Source organism: Pelophylax lessonae, assembly GCF_965119305.1.
Source record: "Pelophylax lessonae genome assembly, chromosome: 3".
In the NCBI taxonomy this organism is placed as follows: Eukaryota; Metazoa; Chordata; class Amphibia; order Anura; family Ranidae; genus Pelophylax; species Pelophylax lessonae.
In genome coordinates this window covers 248,483,545-248,507,322 of record NC_138770.1, presented here as the reverse complement: position 1 = coordinate 248,507,322, position 23,778 = coordinate 248,483,545, and the positions used below count along the sequence as shown (strand labels likewise).

The following is a 23,778-nucleotide window of genomic DNA, read 5'->3' as shown; positions in this document are numbered from 1 at the left end:
AATGGTATTACATCTTGGGTCTAACAAGTATGCTGTGTGCTGAGAGCATAGACTCTTCTGCATCTCCATCTACATGGTACCAAGTTTGCATAATATATAGAGGCAGAGGGGTCAGCCTATTAAGACTGCCACTAATGTCCTTTTGCCCAGTCAGGTTGAAGGCACTGGGAATATGTTACCTAGTGTCCAGGGGGCAGCCATACCATGTCAAGTCCTACACTCCAGCTCCCACCCAGACCTATCTTGAGTCTAGCAAGACATACGGTAGCAGTGGGAAAGACTCTCCCAATTTGTGTTATAGCCTAATAGGCATGCACAGATTTGTGCTGTCTCCTGCTTGTGAAAGTTTCTATGTAATCACCAGACCCCCATGGGTCTAGTTCACAATCAAAATGCAACTTGCAACATTTAGGCTCTGTTGTACAAAAGGTTTAACACAAATAATCCAATACAAATGTAACTATATACAGTAAACCCCCGCTCCCTCGTGGTTCAGTTTTTGTGGTCCCGGTATATTGCGTTTTTTTTTGTAATGTTATTTTACTATATAAATCATCAAAAATGAAATATTTTTGTGTATTCCATAGCTCTTTCTATGTCTCTCAGTATCTTTTATGTGTTTAAATGAGTTTCTAATGTTTTAAAAGTGTGTTTAAAGACCTTAAAATGCTTTTACACGTACAGTGACAGTAAAAAAAACATGCCTACAATGCATTTTAATAGGGTTTTTCTATTTCGCGGATTTTCACTTTTCACGGCTGGGTCCGCAACCTAACCCCTGCAATGGGCGGGGGGGGGGGGGGTTTACTGTAATCACAATGTATAAAAACAGTGAGATGGAAACTTTTTAATATTGTACTGCAATATGAGTGTTGTATATGTACATGATAGTGGGTTTGTAACATAAGATGTGAGGTGTATGGAAGTAATCTTATACTCTTTTAGACATAACTCTTTTTAAATTGCCAAACAAATGATTTGCACACAGTACCTGGTTTATTTGTGTGAATCATTCTAAGATCAAAACAGAAAAATTGGATCAATGTGGTTAGAGTTTTTCCTTAAACCAAAGTGCTACAGATTAGAGCATTCAATCAAAATTCTTCTCTCACTGGTCTGACTACAGCTACTGCTGTAGTCAGACCACTGCTCCTGGTTCCTGAAACTTACATAATATTGTTGCATTTAAAACCATCATGTTGGGAGCCTGTATAGTTTGATGTATTAGTAAAAAAAAAAGGCAAAACCTTTGAACATATTCATAAGAGTAGCTATGAAAGAAATGCATATTGTGGGTAAACAATGTGCACATGGATTAACTGCATACCAGACAATATAAGGTTGGATTTTTTTTTTTTGAGTTCTGACTTTAGTAGGGTTATGACACTTCTGGTCCATATTGACAATTTTGATTTCCAAACATGTGCCTCTTGGCTTTTGGGCAAATGAAACTGTCCCTAAATATAGCTGATCACATATTAGCCTCGGTTTTACTCTAAAACACGGCCAAGATGTTATATTATCTGCCAGCAGAGGTCAAACCGAGGATATTAAACTCTTCAACACAATTGTTGTGTACTGCACTGAAAGGAACCTCTTTCACATCACTCCGATCTATTTTATGACGAAAAAAAAAAAAAAAACCCTAAAATTTCCCATGATAAAAAATCAATAAGGCAGTAATTGCTTGGCTTATCATAGTAAGAGAGGACAAATTAGTAAGCGTGGTTTAGTATCCATCCGGATTTCATGGAAACAAGGAGAGTTTCAGGATCACTAAACCAGAAAAGGAGAAGGTCTCAGAGTGATAATTAAATCAACTCATGCTGATTTTCTGCCACATTTATATCCCAAGTGTACATCACAATGTCTCACTGCTTACTAGCCAGGCATAACTAATCAATTTACCGTTGGGTTAACACACACAAGCAACACATAATGCAAATGTAACGATAAAAAATAGGGATACATTTTAAGCATACAACATTAATAGGAATACATCTTCAATCTTCAAGTGATATGTATACATGAGTAAACAGATGAAAAAAATGTTGATCCTCCCTATAAATATAGCATGTACTTTTTATGTATCCTAGTAGAAGATTTAACATTTTGTAATCATTTATAAAGTCACAATCCAGGAAAAAATGTAAATAACTATAAAACATAAATACTTGTAAAACATTTTGTATAGCGGGTGAAATATATTCCTTGCTTATACACATCAGGTAGGCTGAAACAGTACTGGCACAGGCACTGCACTGCAGCTTAACATTACAACAGGTTTATGTAAGAGGTCAAGAGTCATTTACAAATTGTAGTTACTCTTGATAACCCAGCTGCCATTGCTTGTTTTTTGCCTGCTCTAAACTTATAAAAAGGTAAAATGCAATTGGTTCTTTCAAATGATATTGTAAACCACCAGTGCTCTTTTTACTGCCTGATAAAGGAACCAATTCATGATTTTTTGAAGGAAAAATATAACAAAATGAATTATAATTTTAATGACATATTCTTTAAACTTTACATCCAACCTCTCAGTTAGAAATGTTGGCATATGTACTGGCAGCACTGACCCCCCAAGTGTTCCTTTGCAGTAAAGAAAGATGGTGGTGATGGTGGAGCTGGCCATCCAGAGGGTCACACTTTATAGCTACCTACCTACATTTTTTTTTTTTTATAAACAAATGGCTTGAAAGGTGTAGTCAAACCCAAACTAATATATCAGCTTTTTAGACACCAGATAGCTAAAATGTTAATTGGTTTCTTATGTCTCTCAGAGACTCTGGATGTGAGAAAAGTTTGACTTCCCAGGTCTGTATACCTGTCACAGCCACTACAAAGATTTTAAACATTCCCTGTTGGATCTTTGATTTAAATTATGGAAAATGTTATAGGAACATTGAAATCTCCAAGCTGGGCAGATCCCAGTGAAATAAGTTATCTTCTACTGTTCAAGCACAGGGAAATAGCTGCATGTACTAGGTATCTACCACAGGTCAATATATAAAAGTATTTAACGTATCAGTATTGCACTGCTAATGAAAACCTTGTGCAATCTAACATTAATCTCTACATAAAAAAAAAAAACCTCTGGATTTTGTTCCCATTTTCACAAAGTCTTACAAATCAAAAGAGTAACACAAACACAAAAAAAACCTCAGTACTGTATAATGTAATAATTATTTCGTGCCCCCAGAGATCATATCCCATTCAGCAAATTAGCATGGCTCTTATCTAAGGGCAAATGAAATCAAAATTTCAAATTGGGAAGAAGCAGCTATTTATTTTCCCTTTTCCTTCTTTTTTTGTGCCTTCTGAAATTATTCCTTTTTGTGTATATGTCCTTTAAATAGCTACTGGGGCCTTAGTAATTAAAACAGCACCAGCCTCCAGTCTCTAATCTGCAGCCTGGGTCAGCTGTCTGTAGATTCTAATTTGTCCCCCATTTGTATTCATGACAGCAAAATGCTGAATATTTAACAGCAACGCTGGCAGGAGGGGGTATTGGTAAGCGTGGAGGTCAAATAATTTGATTTCACAGCAGATTACATACAACATCCAACATCTAATCTCACATCGTTTGGTAAGAAAATTACAATGAAAGCAATGTTATGACACATCTACTGGAGGCAAGAAGCCGGACAATATCTTATTTCTTCTGTACAAATTAATAAACAGTTTAAAAGGCACCATATTGAATGTGTTTGCTTATTTAACTGCCTATTAGACAGTTTAATAGCTAGGGTTATTTTTCCTCAAATTGCTGTGATTAAAGTAGATAATCAGTGATTCAGACTTTAGGCTTTACTTATGAAGCTAAATAGTGGTGAAGTAATGTAACCTATAGCAACCACATGACTACGTTCATCAGTTTACAGCAACCAGAGCAATGTTTTCTAATGACTAAGCACCCCTGATTTCTAGGGACAGTGTTGTGCATTATTAACCTGTTGCCGACCAGCCGGCACACTTTTCTGTGGTAGGTCGGCTCTATTACGCAAAACGATGTACCTGTACATCGTTTCATGTAATAGCCAGTGGGGATGCACACACTGATTGGCCAGAGAGGGAGCCAATCAGCGGGTCCAGCAGACACGATGTCCGCTGGCCACCCGCAATCGCTCCTCATAGATGCAGACCGCTGTTCTGTCACAGATGAACACAGGGATCCTGTGTTCCTGCTATTTAGGAACACAGATCTCTATGTTCATATAGTAAGTACATCCCCCACACAGAAAGCAGCCCCTAGAGACACACTTAACTCTTTGATCGCCCCTGGTGTTAGCCCCTTCCCTGCCAGTGTCATTAGTACAGTAACAGTGCATATTTTTAGCTGATTACTGTAGTAATGTCAATGGTCCCCTCAATAGTGTCAAAAGTATCAGTTAGGTGTCTGATCTGACTACCGCAATGTCACAGTCCCGCTAAAAATCGCTGATCGCTGCCATTACTAGTAAAAAAAATAAAATAAAATAAATAAAAATTACAAATCTATCCCGTAGTTTGTAGACCCTATACGTTTTTCACAAACCAATCAATATACACTTTATCGGGATTTTTTTTTTTTTACCAAAATGATGTGGCAGAATACAAATTGGCCTAAACTGATGAAAAAAATGTGTGTAATTTTTTTTTATTGGCTGTGTTTTATAGCAGAAATTGAAAAATATAGTTTTTTTCAGAATTGTCACTCTTTTTTTGCTCATAGCGCAAAAATAAAAACCTGCAGCGGTGATCAAATACAACCATAAGAAAGCCCCGTTTGTGGGAAAAAAAGGACATCAATTTTATTTAGGAAAAGCATCGCACAATCGCGCAATTGTCAGTTAAAATAACCCAGTGCCGTATCGCAAAAAATGGCCTGGTCATTAAGGGGGTAAAACCTTCCAGTCCTTAAGTGGTTAAATTATTCCTTTTATATGTCTGCAGTCTTCAAGACTAAACAACTGCCTTGAAAAAAATCTGTTTTCATTTATTGCAAATTAAATGTTTAAAATCCAGATGGAGAAAGTCTTGATTATTTTAAGTGGGTATTTTATTGAAAATCTCACTTTATTTTGGGAGAAGAAAAAACAATCACAAGGCTTAAAGCGGAGTTCCGGGCGCAGAAATGATTTTTTGCTGAACATACCCCCGGGACAGTCAGGGCTAGCACATTCCACAATGGCTAGCCTCTGATCTGTCCCGGTTCGCACTTACCTTTTAGAAGAAATACTTACTTAGAAAATTTCTTCCACAGCGTTTCCATCTCTGTTGTGGGCAGCTGAAGCCGGCGCGGTCCTCTTCTCTGGCTTCTTCCGCGTCTTCGTGTCCCAGAATGCACTGCACTGGCCCCTCTCGTCACTTCCGGTGCGGCGCCGCATTCCTAAACAGCTTCTGGGCATGCCCAGAAGCTGTTTAGCAGGGGAATGCTGCGTCGCCCGGAAATGACGAGCGGGGCCGGTGCCGTCGCATTGATTCCTGGGAGCTATGACGTTTAGCTCCCAGGAATCATCGCGAGGCAGGAAGTGACGGGGCGAGCCGCGGCTCCGAGGGAGGAAGCAGTCAGAGGTGAGTATTTACGATCTTCAATAAAAAGGTGAGTAAACAAAAAAAATAAAAATAACTATCCAATTCCTTTTCAGGTGAGCTCTACCTAGCGGAGGGGCACAAAAAAAAAAAAACGTTTTTGTGCCCGGAACTCCGCTTTAACAACAAAACAGTGATAGGGGCCTTCTCAAGAAACCATTCTCTGAAATACCCAGCACTTTTAATATTGTCCAGCAGCCTAGTGTTGGTTGCTGGACAATAGATTGCCATATATACAGAATCTCACAAAAGTGAGTACACCCCTCACATTTTGTAAATATTTTATTATATCTTTTCATGTGACAACACTGAAGAAATTACACTTTGCTACAATGTAAAGTAGTGAGTGTACAGCTTGTATAACAGTGTAAATTTGCTGTCTCCTCAAAATAACTCAACACAAAGCCATTAATGTCTAAACCGCTGGCAACAAAAGTGAGCACACCCCTAAGGTAAAATTTCAAAATTGGGCCCACATTGTCAATATTTTGTGTGGCCACAACTATTTTCCAGTACTGCCTCTTGGGCATGGGTTCACCAGAGCTTCACAGGTTGCCACTGGAGTCCTCTTCCACTCCTCCATGACGACATCACGGAGCTGGTGGATAGAGACCTTGCGCTCCTCCACCTTCTGTTTGAGGATGCCCCCACACATGCTCAATAGGGTTTAGGTCTGGAGACATAATTGGCCAATCCATCACCTTTATCCTCAGCTTCTTTAGCAAGGCAGTGGTCGTCTTGGAGGTGTGTTTGGGGTCGTTATCATGTTGGAATACTGCCCTGCGGCCCAGTCTGTGAAGGGAGAGTATCATGCTCTGCTTCAGTATGTCACAGTACATGTTGTCGTTCATGGCTCCCTCAATGAACTGTAGTTCCCCAGTACCGGCAGCACTCATGCAGCCCCAGACCATGACACTCCCACTACCATGCTTGACTGTAGGCAAGACACACATGTCTATATTCCTCACCTGGTTGCCCCCACACGCTTGACACCATCTGAACCAAATAAGTTTATCTTGGTCTCATCAAACCACAGGACATGGTTCCAGTAATCCATGTGCTTAGTCTGCTTGTCTTCAGCAAATTGTTTGCCGGCTTTCTTGTGCATCATCTTTAGAAGAGGTTTCCTTCTGGGAAGACAGCCATGCAGACCAATTTGATGCTGTGTGCGGCGTATGGTCTGAGCACTGACAGGCTGACCCCCCACCCCTCCAACATCTACAGTAATGCTGGCAGCACTCATACGTCTTAAATCGTTAATTCTGCGAGCAAAAATGGGTATTGTAATTCTATGTAATGCAGCAGGCACAGCACTCTCTCATAAGTGTAAGGCAGAATGAAACAAAACAGTACCACGCAAAACAAATGAGGAAATTAAACAAATCCAGAAAATATGTGCAATAAATACAAAGTGCAATAGTGCTAAATATTATAAATGTGAACAAATGAAATAATATAGATTAAAAGTAATATTCACAATAATAAAAAAAGGTGCAAATCGTGCAAATGATAATAAATCGTGCACACCAAAATGAGTGAATATAAATGCACCTGAAAATATGTATACAGGGGCCACCCTGTATGCAATGATATAAAGTGCTGAGTGTGCAGAAGTAAACACAGTAAGATATAATTGTATAGAACCAAGTGAAAATAAAGCGATTGTGACTAAGCAGATACAAACAATAATTGCTTAATAAAGTGCTGATCTCCAGAGGTGCACTCTACACTCTACACTTTGAGTGATCCAATAGTATCCTTTGTGGTGACAAGTGCCTTCACCTCTCCACCCTATGTGATTGGGTCCACACCTCCGCTCCTGCGACCTAGCGGCTAAGCATAGGTCTAAAAGCGTAATATTGCCCCTCAAGGGCCACCTTTCCTGGAGCCAAGGAGTATGCGTCTGTCCCTCAGTAAAATGTCACTCTCCGGACAACACCCCTCATGGAAACCGGTGGTATTAACATGAAAAGAAGGGGGAATTTAAAAGGTGCTTGCAGTGCACCAAACTAAAAACAGCCTTTCTTAATCATCATGTGTGATGGTAACCAGGCAGAAGTGGAAGATCTGTAAAAGCTGCTCCTGTACTTCCTGGATACAGCAGAGAACCGTCCGGGCCCCTCCCCTAAGCGTGGCGACACAGGGTCACGTGTCTTCCTCAGGTTGCCCAGATTTGGGAGATATGAAACACATATGGTGAACCTGTCCCACAGTCTGGAGGTTATGGATTAGGGTATACACATTGGTCAATACAGTTCCCTATGTAAATTTACAGAAAAACCCATGGTAAGCACTTACATAAGCATATCGCAGATGTTACCCAGCGGGAACACACCTTAAATACTCAACAAAGCTAAATAAAGCGCGGTCATGGAAGACACCACTTCTTAGCTTTGAAGAGGTCAAAAACCGGGTTAACGGTACACTCATTAACGAGAGACTGGCGGCGATACTTGAGTGCAAGTATGACTAATTCCAATAGACGTGGCAGCCCTGGATAGACCATTTCCTGCATTCTCAAATTACCTCCCAAATCTTAGAACTGTAAAGATTCCACGTGTTGTAGTTTAAAAACTCCTGGGGTAACCAATCCCCCTTCCCTCTCTATTTCCTTTCCCATTCTCTCTCTCTCTTATCTTCCTTCTGCTTGCCTTTACATGCTTCCTCCCTCTTTGTTGAGCTTCTGTAGGCTCTGGATGAACAGCGATGGCCGTGGCCGTCGAGTTTTGTGCAACCCCCCCACTTTCCCTTTTTTTGTGCCAGGCCTTCCGCTCATATCCCCCTTTTTTTTCCCACTGTCACAGAAGTGCTAGGACATTGGGGGTTTAAATCACGATATTGATTTGATTGCCTGGATTTTATCCTTTTGGCATCTCTCGTGAATAAACGACCCAAATGTCTTGGATGCTCAGCTTACTCTTACAAATTGATGCTCAGTGAATCTTGCCTTTTTTTACGCTCTATTATGGCATACCAGTGTTGTCGCTCTCACTTTACATTTGAAGAGCAATGTTTGTACAAAGTGAATTAATATTTTATGTTTACACTTAGTTTAAGTATAATTTCACTTCTCCTGTTATGTTGAAGACTTTCAATAAAATTTCAGGAAAAAAAGATAAAAAGACTAAAGCCAAACTTTAGCAAAAACAGACATACACACAGTTAAAAAATACATAAAGGAGCTTTCTTACCTGCCAAAGGATGTCTAGTTATTTTCAGTCATTCCTGGAATTTACAAAACCACACCAGCCTGGTGACCTGATCTGTTCTCTGTTATAGTTAAATAATAAAACTTGGTCACTGCCCCAGTCTATGGTTAGAGGATGCGGAGAAGCAGCAGACTAATGAGCTCTTTTCTCTCTCTTGTTGTATCAAGCATATTGCTTGTCAGCACAACTGGATATAGTACACATGGTTAGCTATCCCAACTTCTCCCAGTCTATGGGCTGCTGTACAGGGGATTACAGGAAGCTGATACTAAGTCAAGTTCAGGTGCTTAACTAACTAGATGTAAAAAGCATTTTGCATTTGTATCAAGTTCAGCTTTAGTGCTATCCAACTTATTACATTTTGGTATATGTTACTAAATTAGTACAACAATTTGCAGAAGAATAAAAGCTGATGGTCTTTTGAAATTATGACAACAGCCAGCTAATGCCAAAGAAAAAGTGTCTTGCATTGGCACAAGAATCTTGAATATGAAAACTACTGGGTTCAAGCAGAGGCTGAAACTGTAAATTATTCAGAAGCACTATCAGAAAATGGTGTGATGCTAAGGAGACTTTAGATGCTCTATGTAAAAAGCCAAGAAATACAATGGAAAGTGAAAGGTTGATAAATCACTTTGGCTACTTAACCATCCTGCTATTGCAGCAGTAGTTCAGCAGGGCAGGCTTGACTTATCTCAGTTTTAAATATAAGGGATAAAGGTAAAAGGGATAAGAGAGAGATGGATTTTTTTCATACACTGTAGAGTAACAAAAAAATTAGGGTAATTAGAAGCCTATAACGCCACATTAACTATTTTTAGGATGGCATGTTACCAAATTTGGACACACAAAGTTCATCAAAAACACCTTCCAGACAAAGCGTAAAAGACAAATATTAAAGAAGAATTCCCGATGTAGATTTTTTTTTTTTACATTGTTACACTAGTCCAGCTTGGACCAATTTAGCTTGTGGGTTCCATGGCAAGTGGCTGTCCTGCTGCATTGTGAACACAGGATATCGCCCACACGGCATGTGCACCATTCAGAGAATGCTTTGCATTTTCACAGTGATTGCAAAGCATTATATGATTGGGCAAGGCCATCATTTGTTTCATTAGTGCCCCACCTCACCACGCTGCTCAGCATGGGACCTGGAAGCTAGTAGAGATTATTGTAGTAGCAGTGCCTGCCACAGTGATTTCCAGTTTCTAGAGGGATCCCACAGGTGTAATATATGCATAGTTACATTGTTCCAAACTGGACCAATGTAAAAATATTCATAAATGGAATTGTTCTTTAAAGTGCAGAAATGCTGAACAAGAATGGCTTAAGCATTTAATTGAAGCTACGAAATTGCTATTTATCATTGGTGGATAAAAGTAGTTTTTTTAGTGTTTATATTTGTTTCCTCTGTTGACAGTTTTTGTATGTTGCTGACCCTGGTGATTTGGGATCCATCCCTGCAGGAGTTGGGCTAGAGTATATCTGAGTGGTGTTTCCAGCACCAAGCATCCCCTTCGATAAAGCTGCTGTGGATGAAATACATAGGAGGGAAACCTAATGCTGGATTGTGTCCATCTGACAGCTGTAGTTCTGTGAGCAGCGATGGTTTGAATAGCCGGCAGTGCACTCTTTCACTTACTCCACTTGGTTTCATTGTTAGGGTGGCTATGCTGCCTTGCAGGTTCTCGTGGAACCCTTCAATACCACCCTTGTAAGCACACTCCTGCTCAGAAATACAGTGTGTTGTACCAAAGCTCAGTGTGCCCACACAAACACACAGCTCCAGGAATGCAAGCTGCTCCTCAACCTCTCCTACAAGAGAAGGGCAGTGGCTCCAAAAACAGTGTTAGCTATTCATCATTTGTAATAACTTGCATTGCAAATTGCAACATTATACCTGTTAAAACTGGCATAATGAAATATATATTTGACCATTTTACAACCATTTTGCAGTTGGTCTTGTGACCCTTATCTGGAATCTACTGTGCATGCTTCGGGATGAGGTGATCGGGAAAGCAGCAGTAAGTAGGAGTGAGTGGCTTTCATCACAGCAAGCTGTAAACAAGTGGGACATATTTTGTAAAGAAAAAGAAACGTTATGGTGCATGTTTCTGTGTTGAAAATATAAATAAAAAAAATAAAAAAAGATTAGCGTTTTATAATATTTAAATACTGACACTAAGACTTACAATAAATTAGCCCCTAAGTTCCATACTGACCCTATTTGTCAATAAATATACCCCAATTAATCCAAGCAGTATTATAACAAACACTTCCTACCCTGGCATCTCTCCATGGAAACTTGCATCTGTATTTATGGCTAAATGATGTTTTGTAATTCTGCTTCAAATTTTGTCCTTACTAATACAAAACAAAATACTAAATTGATTAAGCTTCTACCCCAGATTTTGTCAATGTAAAACTTCTTTTAGACCAGATTATATACAGTGGATATAAAAAGTATACACACCCCTGTTAAAAAGTCAGGTTTCTGTGATGCAAAAAATTGAGACAAAAATAAATCATTTTAGAAATGTTTCCACCTTAATGTGACCTATACACTGTACAACTCAATTGAAAAACAAACTGCAATGTTTTAGGGGGGAAAGTATAAATAAAAAACTAAAATAATGTGGTTGCATAACTGTGCACACCCTCTCATAACTGGGAATGTAACTGTGTTCAGAATTAGGCAATCACATTCAAACTCATGTTAAATAGGAGTCTGTACACACCTGCCATCATTTAAAGTGCCTCTGATTAACCTCAAATAAAGTTCAGCTGTTCTAGGAGGTCTCTTTTTTTTTACACTTTCTTAGTCGCATCCTACAGCAAAAGCCATGGTCCACAGAGAGCTTCTAAAGCATCAGAGGGATCTCATTGTTAAAAAGTATCAGGAGAAGGGTACAAAAGAATTTCCAAGGCATTATATATACCATGGAACACAGTGAAGACAGTCATCATCAAGTGGAGAAAATATGGCACAACAGTGACATTACCAAGAACTGGACATCCCCTGCAAAATTGATGAAAAGATGAGATGACCACTGGACAGGGAGGCTGTCAAGAGGCCTACAGCAACATTAAAGGAGCTGCAGGAATATGTGGCAAGTACTGGCTGTGTGGTACATGTGACAACAATCTCCCGTATTCTTCATCTTCTTCTGTCTGGGCTATGGAGTAACAAGACGGAAGTATACAAAGAAAAACATCCAAGCCTGGCTACATTTTGCAAAAACACATCTGAAGTCTCCCAAAAGCTAGTGGGAAAATGTGTTATAATCTGATGAAATCAAGTTTGAACTTTTTGGCCATAATTCTAAAATATATGTTTGGCGCAAAAACAACAATGCACATCACCAAAAGAACACCACTGTGAAGCATGGTGGTGGCAGCATCATGCTTTGGGGCTGTTTTTTCTAAGCTGGAACAGGGGCCTTAGTCAAAGTAAGGAAAATTATGAACAGTTCCAAATACCAGTGAATATTGGCACAAAACCTTCAGGCTTCTTCTAGAAAGCTGAACATGAAGAGAAACTTTCTCTTTAAGCATGACAACGACCCAAAGCATACATCCAAATCAGCAAAGGAATGGCTTTACCAGAAGAAGTTCAAAATTTTAGAAAAACCCAGCCAGAGCCCAGACCTGAATCTGATTGAAAATCTGTGGGGTGATCTGAAGAGGGCTGTGCACAGGAGATGCCCTTGCAATCTGACAGATTTTGAGTGTTTTTGCAAAGAAGAATCGGCAAATATTGCCAAGCCAAGATGTGCCATGTTGATACTCATACCCAAAAAGACTGAGTGCTGTAATATAATCAAAAGGTGATTCAACAAAGCATTCGTTTAAGGGTGTACACACTTATGCAACCATATTATTTTATTTTTTGTTTTTACTTCCCTCCACCTAAAAGATTTCAGTTTGTTTTTCAATTGAGTTGTACAGTTTATAGGTCACATTAAAGGTGTAAAAAGTTCTGAAATTATTTATCTTTGTCTCATTTTTTTACATCACAGAAACCTGAAATTTAAATGTGTGTGTAGACTTTTTAAATCCACTGTAGAAATATCTAGCATTGTACTAATTATTTAAAAGCATCAATATAAACACAGATGATCAGAGCATTACTTTTACCCTATGAATCATAAACTAAATGCAATTCGCATGCAATCGTCACAGAAAAGTTGTAAAATCAATAGAACACACTGTTAAAAAATTAGACAACAGGGTGAATTAAATGTATAATGTTTAAGATTTTGTATTTCAGTAAACTACATTAACTGGTTCTGGAGGGTAATAATAAATTTAATATTTAAAATAATAAAAATAACCCTTAACAAAAAGCTCTAGGGCATTTCAGTAATGTGACAGCTACAAATCATTTTACAGTGTAGAACAATAAAAATGCAAAGAAATAAAATATGTACAATCCAATAATCTGCTAAGAGGGCAAGAAATTAAGATTTTCTACATAAACAAGAAATGACAGCATATATGTAGCCATTGTTTTCAACAGTCTGCTCACTTTTTTTTTTACCTACAGGTATCATATACCTATAGGTAAGTGGTACCATTTTTATAAAAAGCACACATTGAAGAATAAAAACAAAATTTGAGTAAGAAAATAGGGGGCAGTAGCACAGAGCTACTAATCAAATATAACCCAACTATTTATGCTGTATAAAAAATCTCTCCACCCCCCACAGACAGAAAAGTAAAGCAAATAAAAAAATAGGGTTAGCCTATTTAAAACTTGTATTTAATTGTAGGTGGTTACAGCACAAGCCATTCACATTCTTCCAAGACCTTGATACAAATTTCAGCTTGCTCTTGTTTTACTTGAAAGTCTCCTGCCTTTGAATAATGCACAGAAGTGAATGGAAAATTAATTGGAAAGTCTGATCACCTCAATTAGCCTAAATATTGCCATACATGGCCAGATGTCTTCTGTTCAGCCCGATGTTACAAAAAATTGCATTTATGCAACAACCAAGGGTACTAAACCTGTGTCTTTGAAAGGAACTATCATTTTTTGGACAGCAGAAAAATGCAATGATTAAAAGGTCATATATTAGTTATACGTAGACTTCCCATTTCAGAAATTCCATCATTAGTAGAGATGACTGGATTGGACCTATTGATATGCCTAAATTCAGAGGGGTAAAAAAATTGTAATGTGTCAGTTTTTAAAACGTTTTGCTGATAATCAGTAAAGCAAAACCTTGGTTTATCTCTGCATGGCCAGCAGAGGAAAAAAAACACAATACCTCAACTTCATAAATAATCTGCACCACTCTGAAGACATTGTTATGATCACTTTTCCTAAATCATACACTTATCCTGCTGCAAGCTTGCTCCAATGGCTGCACAACTAGAGCCCCCCCCCCAATATCAAATTCGTTATTTGTCAAATAATTGTAAAAAGTATTTCCAGGATGAAGCAGTAAGAGTAAGTGAAGTATTAAAAGTCATCAGATCCTTACCATTGCTGAAGAAATTGCTAATCTAAGATTCCTCCAATGTAGGCAACATAAGTAAAAGTTTTGGTCCTAAGCTAACATGATCTCTATACTGATGGACAGGCAGTCAATGGGGTTGATTTACTAAAGGAAAATGAAATGTTCACTTTGCAAGAAAAGTTCCCAATTATAAGGATATTTGGCCCAGAGCTTATTAAATGAGTCTCCTGACTTTCATCATTTAATCATGTGTAACTGAAAATGCTGGTTTTTTTTTATATATATGTCCTTGCATGTGATTGGGTTATTCTTTACACAGTTAAACTTAACCACATTTTCTAATCTCTGGGGCAAATTTCCTTGCGAGGTTCAACTTCTCTTTTAAAGTTAATGGCCTGTTTGCATGTATTAAACCAAGCCTTGAGTTCAGCTTTAAAGTGGTTTTAAGGGCTAAAGGTTTTTTTACCTTAATGCATTCTCTGCATTAAGGTAAATAACCTTTCATGTTCAGGCCCCAGCCCCCTTCCTAAATACTTACCTGAGTCCAATATCGATCCAGCGCTATGCCCAAGAACAGCAGCACAGCTCTCTCTCTCACAGAACTCCTGCTGGCGTCAATCAAATCCTGTGAGGAAGGAGCAGGGGGCAGGGCTGAGCCACACTGTGTGTCAATAGATGCACACAGCCCGGCCACGGATCAATCCTGCATGGGAGTCCCCATAGCAAGTGGCTTGCTAGGGGAGCATTCGGGAAGGAGGAGGAGCCAAAAATGCCAGTGGGGGATCCCAGAAGAAGATGTTCAGAGCCACTTTGTGAAAACCATTGCACACAGCAGGTAAGGATAACATGTTTATTATTAAAAAAAAAAAACCACAAGTCTTTACAATCACTTTAATTTAAAAGTGAAGTCAATGCAAATCTGCTAGTCTAACACTTTTTCCCCCAGATCGACAATGCTGCTACCCAAAGGTGTCTGCAGACACCCTAAGACAGGAAGTGTGTTACTGGCAGGATCAGGAGGTAAAATAAATGAAAATATGGGGTTTAATACCACTTTAACATTATTATTGGTATATGTGCTATAACTGTTAAACCTATTCTATTAAATCTTCACAGACTAATTTTTTAAACAGGCTTTAATGTTCTTTTAGATGACACATTCAAGATTGTTGTAGTTCATTGTATGTTGGTATTTTCCAATATCTTATTACTGCAATTCTCAGCTTCAGTATGCTTAGTAAAAAGATACAAATTATCCTCCTTTCCTGGTAAGATTATTAAAAAAATTGTTTTTATTCAATGGATTATCTAAAAGAAATAATCTAATACAAAAATATGCCTGGTTTTAAAGTCTGTCATAGCAAAAAATAGCATATTTGAAAGCCTTGACCCAACAGTTTAAGTAGTTTTTCTGTTTAAAATCTCTTGGCTATTGGTACTATTTATGATAAACACAAAATTGGGTTGGAATTTGTGCTTTAGGCCTGTACTTGCAAGTGTAAAGTTGATATGCTGTGATATATGACACAACATATGACCTCTGTCCAAGCCTCAGAGAGCTGGGCGAAACATGTCATAGGGTGTGGCCAGAGCAGCGCAGGCTGAGGCCATACACCGTGAAAGCACTGGGTTGCTCTGAGCGGTGCCTCATCTACAGTACACCAACACTTCTGGATCAGTGAACTTAACTGGCTCCCATATTCTGAGAATCGGGGGGAACACTCAAGACTTCAGCTTTGAGCAGGGCTACAAGTCTTTTTGTGATCACACATTAAAAAACATATCACATTCTGTAGAGTTCCTTAAAGTTCACATTTAGGCACTTTACCTACAATTTTGCTCCTATACACACCATTTAGCTACAATATTAAAAAGCACAATACTGTTTTTCATAAATTAAAAAAATAAAAAAAAGTAGATAATTCAAAGTGATATTGATAAGAAGAACCTAAGCTTTGAAACTCTCTTCCAGATAATTTGAGATACATGCATGAAACTTTTTAAAGGAATCACTAAACATATTTTTTACCTCACTTATCACTATATTTTATTATTTGTATTTGTACCGCACTTAGTATTTTATTTGTAAATTGCATGCTTGTGGCAAAGCCTTTAAAAACTTGTTTTTAAAGTTTTTAACATGGTTTTAGTAAAAAAAGATTATGTTTGTTGTTATTATAAATTAAGTTTTGGCTAATAAGCATTAAAGTGATGGTAAACAATTTGTTTATACCAAACATGTTATACTTCACTGCTCTGTGCAATGGTTCAGCACAGAGCAGCCCCAATCCTTCTCTTCTCCGGTCCCCGCAGGCGCTCCTGGCTCTTCCCCCACCGAGTATCCACCATAGCAAGCTGCATGCTATGGGGACACTCATGCGGACTCGCTCCCAAGCAACCAGTGTTCACAAGAACCAGAGATTTGAAGACATATGCAAAGTTTTGTTACCTCTAGAATAAACGGGACCACTAAGCAACCACATGTAAAACTAATCCAACAAAAAGAAAACTGCATTGCAGTCTTAACTCTATTAATCATCATTAAATCTGCAATTCATTTCTTTATCATGCATTAAACTGGATACCTGGCTAACATAATTAGCAAATTAACATAAGAGAAAAAAAGACATTCTTTAGATGAAATGAGTGCCCAGCTTAGTTTGAAGTGAGAACAGTTTTGCATACATTATTTAAATCTCTTCATTACACCGAAAAAAAAGTTATTTTTTTAAAATGATCAATGAAAAGTATGTTTAAACTTCAATATCCTAAACCTCTAAAGATGATTACAGGCATTTGCTTTTTCTTACTATGAATAATAACTCAAAGCAGAGATAAATAAATGCTTAGAAGTAGACAGACCTACAAAGACATTGGAGAATGACTACATTCCACTCAATAAGTCTTATCATTCTTCCTCTGTCAATTAATAGTTTGAAACAGAACATACAGATTATTACATTTGTTACAGGAAGTGGACCATTTTGATGTTACATTACATCCATACACAAATGATACCAAATGCAATTAAAATATTTGCAAGGAGAAGCAGAGTTAAATGTACACTAAATCTTAATCCACTGGTTTGTGCAGTAAAGAAAACCTACTTCCTCTTTGAAGCCAGTGATTAAATTCTCTCAAATAAATCACATGGCAACGTGGGTCTGTCACTGCAACTTTTAAAAACAATTTTATTTTCTATAGCGTTAGTTAGATGGGAAGTCAGTCTCCTTTTCTTTTAGCCACGAGGCCTTGCAATGCAACACTGCAGCTACATGGATTACATAAATGCAGTCTGGAGAAAAAACAGTTTTCAGTTACATTAGTACAAAAGTACTTACCTTCTTCTTTACGTTTTCGGGCATCTTCTTCACTCTTCTCCTTTGCTCTTAAAGCTTCATCAGCTTTTGCTAAAAAAAAAAAAAAAAAAAAAAAAGTTATTATCCAAAACAAAAACTAAGAAAAGCAAAAAATAAGAGTATTAGAGTAACTCAGAACTCGGTAGCATCAGGATCAGCATAATTTGTTTTATGTTTATTGATGTAAAGCATCATAGGAATGTCTCCCAAGAGCATCCAGTCCTGGCAGACACTGCACTAAAAGTTTATGAGGGGTCACTGCACAGCCAGTGCTGAGGAAAAGTTAGGACAGAGGATGTAAACATTAGAGCATGCTGCAGCTGTCCTGTAAGCAGGGAAGAATAATGGATCGTTAACCTGCAAATTCTTACTATTATGCTGTAAACAGTGCAGCATGTCAATCATATATTTTTGGAGAATTTTGTAAAACCTGACCTGTATTTTCTGTATAAATTTATATTTTAGCAGTTAATATATTAGACAAGGCTGATAAAATGTGAGCAAAGATTGCGGGACCCCTCCTACAAAGATTGCATACTTACTGAAAATAGACGATCGTATGGTTTCCGATTTGGCCCAAGTTTTGACTGTCTTTTAATATGCCAAAAGTCAAATACTTTAAGTTCTTGTAAATTCCAGGAATTACGTTTCTTCATACAAGAAGAAAAGTAATGTTTCGGATCTGCTATATAGCCACAAATGTAGATTAGCCCTGCTGCTCAGGCCTTTATGTACTATGAAAAAACAATCTTTTTCATACAGAAGTAGTCTAAATACATGATTTATTTATTATCCTGAATAGTACACATGTCAATTAAAGCTGACCCGTAGAACACACGCTGACCATATTCTTTGATGTAATCGTTAAATATGGTTTTGCCGTTTTGTATCACTAAAACCATCTGGTCTTGCTGGTTATTGAAAAACAAAATTATCAGTGTATAACTAATTTATTGTGTAACTTCATCCAAAAGGGTACATTTTGCCTTTCCACCTCTCTCCTTCCTCTATCACTTTTGGATCCTTTTTTTTTTTTTAAGGGGGGTACCTGGTTTTGACAGGTACCAACTCCCACATCGGATCAGATTGCCTATGCGATCCAACCAGAACTTCGCCCTCAATTTTGCCCGCAGCCTTCTTGGACATATCACAGGTTCCAGAAGGCCGCAGGACCATTCAGGAAGCACAGAGTGGCTTGTGCATGCACAGTGGGAAGCCGGCTGTGAAGTCACAAGGAGTCACAGCCAGATCTAATAGCAAAGATTCCGACCCTGAAGACACAAAGACTTGTGAAGAACTGGCTCAGCCTGGTCCTTTTATTTAAGTTTTTCATACAGCCTGAAGATTCTCTTTAAGCCCCCACAAATCTGCCTATATTTATTTTCACCAAACCCACCAACCAAAGTTATCTTCTTTAGGGACTTGGATTTCTTTAAAATCAAGTACAGTGTAATTAAGGAAGTTATTAAAAGTATTTCATGTAACCACAGACAGGTGGATGTCTCCCCCAGTACAACATTACCCCCTATCTGAGAGATAGATAGATAGATAGATAGATAGATAGATAGATAGATAGATAGATAGATAGATAGATAGATAGATAGATAGATAGATAGATAGATAGATAGATAGATAGATAGATAGATAGATAGATAGATAGATAGATCCTTCCTCTGTCTCTCTCACGATTTGCATGATATGTTTAAGCAGTACATGTATAGCCAACACCTTCCTTCTTATTTAGAATTAAGTACTGGTCAGGTCACATTTAAAAAATTCTACCCATTAGGAAGCACCCATTACTGCCCCCTAGTGAAGATTTCAACAACCTTATCTTTGCCATGTGTTGTATTCCAGCTGGATCAGGATGTTTATGGCCATTTTAAAGAGCAAAATTTACAGCTTCTGCACATTAAACCAACCCCTATTATTCTGATTTACAGGCAAGTTCATTTTAGTAATCTGTCCCCTTTAAACGTCACTCTCCACAAAAAATACATAAGGTCGAAAACATAACAAATGTTCTCTTGTTGCAGTGACAATTTTCTTGAGCACAAAACGTTTATATGGATAGATTCTCAACACATAGCAAAGATGCAGTTTCTATTTTGAAATATAATAGAATTATATATTTTCGTCCCAATAAATCATACGAACAGTACTTTATTCCTATTATGACAGCACTCGTTAAAAGAATCTCTTTCCCTCTGGAAACCTCTTCCCTTATTACTTAATTATCTATTAGTTGCTCAACTGCAGGGGTTTTGAAACACTTTACTACAGATGTTAAAGAAGATTAAAAATATACAGCACAGTAACAGGGGACTATCAATATACTCTGTAAATTAATTAAATTTCTGTTCTAGCACATCATTTATTCCAAAGCATTAATGTCTCAAAGGAGCCATTCCCTTTTATTGCCATCTCACTGCCTGATGAGTGAACTAAGTGAAAATAAGTCTCTAATAGCATTATACTTGATGAAATATTAAGTTTAAAAAGTACTGCCTTGTCAAATGGAAAAGAAAAAATAAAAGTGAAGAATCTGAACTTTATCTAAAAGGAAGGGCAAACAGCAGATGTATACATAGATAGACAGACAGAGTTTGGCTGCCAACTGTGAAGAAACAAGACTATACAAGTAAAATGCATTAAAAGCTCCCTTATTTTACTATGTGTTGCAGATCTGTGGGCCAAGCAATTCCCAAAATGAATGCTTAACTAAATGGATGCTAGAACCATGCAATGCTCATGTGAGATATGGACCTTTAAAGCAACTGACCTCTTGTGCAGCAGGCCACAGAACCCAGAAAGATAGTGGAGACCACTGGCTACTACAGTAATTATTCCGATTGTCTGCTTTTACAGAGATCAAACAGGTATGGAACATGCATACTTCTATTGGCCAAGCTGAAATAATTTAACAATGCAAAAAAAATACCATACCTGGAATTTAGCTTTAACTGATCCCCCTCATGTGAAATGGAGCCAGCGCCCCAGAATAATTAATATACTGTATCTATGACTGCTTTTAGTAACTTACAGTACATTGATGGTTTTAAAATCAAAAGTTCAGTTTCATTTTCAAATACCAATTATTTTTTATCAGTCATACTGATTAGCAGAATGTTAGCTTAATCTTCAAATTTACACTAGAGAAATTGCATCTGCATTCTGTTGGCTATAAACTTAAAGTAAACCCTAAAACTAGCCATACGTGGATCCAAATTTGGCCATTTCAGCAAGGACAGAAGTCTACCAATCCACAACCTGCTTGTCTGGTTTTTCACAATCAATCAGTGCCGCCAGCACTGATCAGAGTGTTATAATAACAGGAAAGTCTACTCGCTGTCAGAATATAAAAACTTAACGGGGAGGATTCTCCCAACCACTTTTCGACCAGCCGCCACACATATACTGTGGCAGGTCTTCTCTATTACATGAAACAATGTACCTGTACGTCGTTTGGTGTAATAGCCAGTGGGAGCGTGCGCAATGTCCGCTCGCCACCCTGCAATCGCTCCCCATAGACAGAACAGCCGTTCGGTCACGGATGAACACAGGGATCCTGTGTTCCTGCTATTAAGGAACACAGATCTCTATGTTCATCTAGTGAGTCCATCCCCCACACAGTTCGAAAGCATCCCCTAGGGACACACTTAACCCTTTGATCGCCCCTGGTGCTAACCCTTTTGCCTGCCTGGGTCATTAGTACAGTAACAGTGCATATTTTTAGCACTGATTACTGTAGTAATGTCACTGGTCCCCTCAAAAGTGTCAGTTAGGTGTCCAATCTGTCTGCCACAATGTCAACGTCCCGCTAAAAATCACTGATCGTGGCCATTACTAGTAAAAAAAAGAAATATATATATATATCTCAATGCCAAAAATATGTCTCCTAATTTGTAGATGCGATACATTTTGGGTAAACCAATCAATATACACTTATTGGAATTTTTTTTTTTTTTTACCAAAAATATGTAGCAGAATACATATTGGCCTAAAATGATGGAAAATTTTGATTTTTTATTGGCTGTGTTTTATAGCAGAAGTAAAAAATATTGTTTTTTTTTCAGAATTGTTGCTCTTTTTTTGTTTATAGCCCAAAAAAACCCCAGAAAAACAAAAACAAAAGAAAACAAAAAAAACACAGAGGTGATCAAATACCACCAAAAGAAAGCTCTATTTGTGGGAAAAAAAAAGGACATTGATTTTTTTTTTGGTACAGCGTCACACGACCGCGCAATTGTCAGTTAAAGTAACGCAGTGCCATATTGAAAAATAAAATGGCCTAGTCATTAAGGGGGTAAAATCTTCCGGTCCAGAAGTGGTTAAGTATGTGAATGGGTGAATCTGTAATTTTTTTCGTTCAACCTACTTGTTGAATGAAAAAAATAAATAAATATTAGTGTATGGTCTGCCTAACAATGAACCAGGGCCAAAACTAGGGGGGGGGGGACATGTACTTGAGGGGGGCACTAAACTGTCTGCAGTGCTGACACTAGCTGGGATTTGAGAGGTTGGATCGATCCGGCTGAGTTGCTTTCACAGCACCTGAAACCACCTGTGAGCCCACACTGCTGCTGATTGCAGGGGGAGCCAGGACCTTGACCTCGGGGATTCAGCCTGCTACCTTGCTGCCTTGAAGTCAGACCTGGATTGGAGCGGACGACATTTGCAAGAACCGTTCGGCTGTACTTTCCTCCTACAGCCACTGAAAGCCAGATCAGTTCTAGTAAATGCCGCCCCTCCTGCAGTAGTTGTCAGGATTGAGAGTGGGGGAAAGGGTCAGTAAATATGTAATTTACCGGACCCTTATTTTTCTGAATGAACAGTGTCAGTGATCTGTACTGATCACTCAATTTGTTTATTAATAACTGAAGCATAGTAAACTGTGTTGTCTACTATGGTTCGTGAATGAATGGGAAGGTGCTCAGCACACAGCACTTTGCATTCACTCAGCTAAGGCTTCAGAGAAAGAAATTGAACCTGTGTCCTTAATTCCTTTCTGTCTTAAAAGTGAGTAACAGTGGGTTTAGACCCCTGATACTTCACCAAATCCCCCCAAGAGGCTCCAAAAAAAAAAAAGAAGAGAGTAAAGAATAGGGTTGAGCGAACCCGGACTGTATTGTTCAGGATCGTACCGGACTTTTGGGTGTTCGGTACCCGGACATGGACCCGAACATTTTACTGTATATTCGGGATACAGTTCGGTAATATTATTTCATGTTTTGGCGCGGTTTTAATGGTGCGGTGTTAACAGCTGCAGGGCAGCCAATCAACAAGCGTTTAACTAGTGTGCCCTTAGGAGCCATCACAGCCATTCCTACTAATGGCATGGCTGTGATTGGCCAGCGCAGCATGTGACCCAGCCTCTATATAAGCTGAAGTCACGTAGCGCCACACGTCACTCTGCTCTAACTACCGTAGGGAGAGGTTCCTGATGCTGCTGAGGGAGAGATAGGAGATTATTGTAGGGGCAGGCTGGAGATTGCTTTCAGGGAAAGAATAGGAGGAATCTTCTTTAATCAGACAGCGATCTACATAGATTTTATTGTGTGGGGGTGCAGTGCACGATCTTTTTGCCCTGACCTGAGCCAGGGAGAATTTTATTTTTTATCAGTCTGTTAGGTGGGTGACATGCGGCGTGTAGCAGCCATGTAATGCAAGCTCAGTGCATATGTGTCTGCTTAATCTGGATTTAAAAAAAAAAAAAACTTTTTTCCTTCATATTTTAAAGTGACATACACGGTTTAGACACTGCTGTTCCAATCTGCTATTCAAAAATCAACAATTTAAGGGAAAAAAAATATTTTTCAGGTTTTCACTCAAATGGGTATTGTTTTACTCAATAGCGGAATAGAACACCAACAGTATCCAACCTGTTAGGCGTGCAGCGTGTAGCAGCCATGTAATGCAAGCTCAGTGCATATGTGTCTGCTTAATATGGATTAAAAAAAAGAAAAAAAAACAGTTTTTCCTTCATATTTTACAGTGACATACAGTGTTTAGACACTACTGTTCTAATCTGCTATTCAAAAATCAAAATTTAAGGGAAAAATAAAAAATTTTCATTCATACATTACTGTGAGATACACCCTTTGGATACTGTTGTTCTATTCCGCTATATAATAAACACCCATTTAGGGAAAAAAAATTAAATTGTGGCCTAGTCTG

General features: G+C 38.3%; 1 protein-coding gene across 2 annotated transcripts in view; it reads right to left on the bottom strand.

Annotated features, from left to right (window-relative positions):
- Positions 1 to 23,778, bottom strand: part of RSRC1 (arginine and serine rich coiled-coil 1) — a 654,629-nt gene that overhangs the window by 107,028 nt on the left and 523,823 nt on the right. For both annotated transcript variants that reach the window (XM_082251164.1, XM_082251163.1), the window contains exon 7: positions 17,584 to 17,652. In XM_082251164.1, coding sequence (XP_082107290.1) covers positions 17,584 to 17,652 — 69 coding nt within the window. The remainder of the gene's footprint in view (positions 1 to 17,583; positions 17,653 to 23,778) is intronic.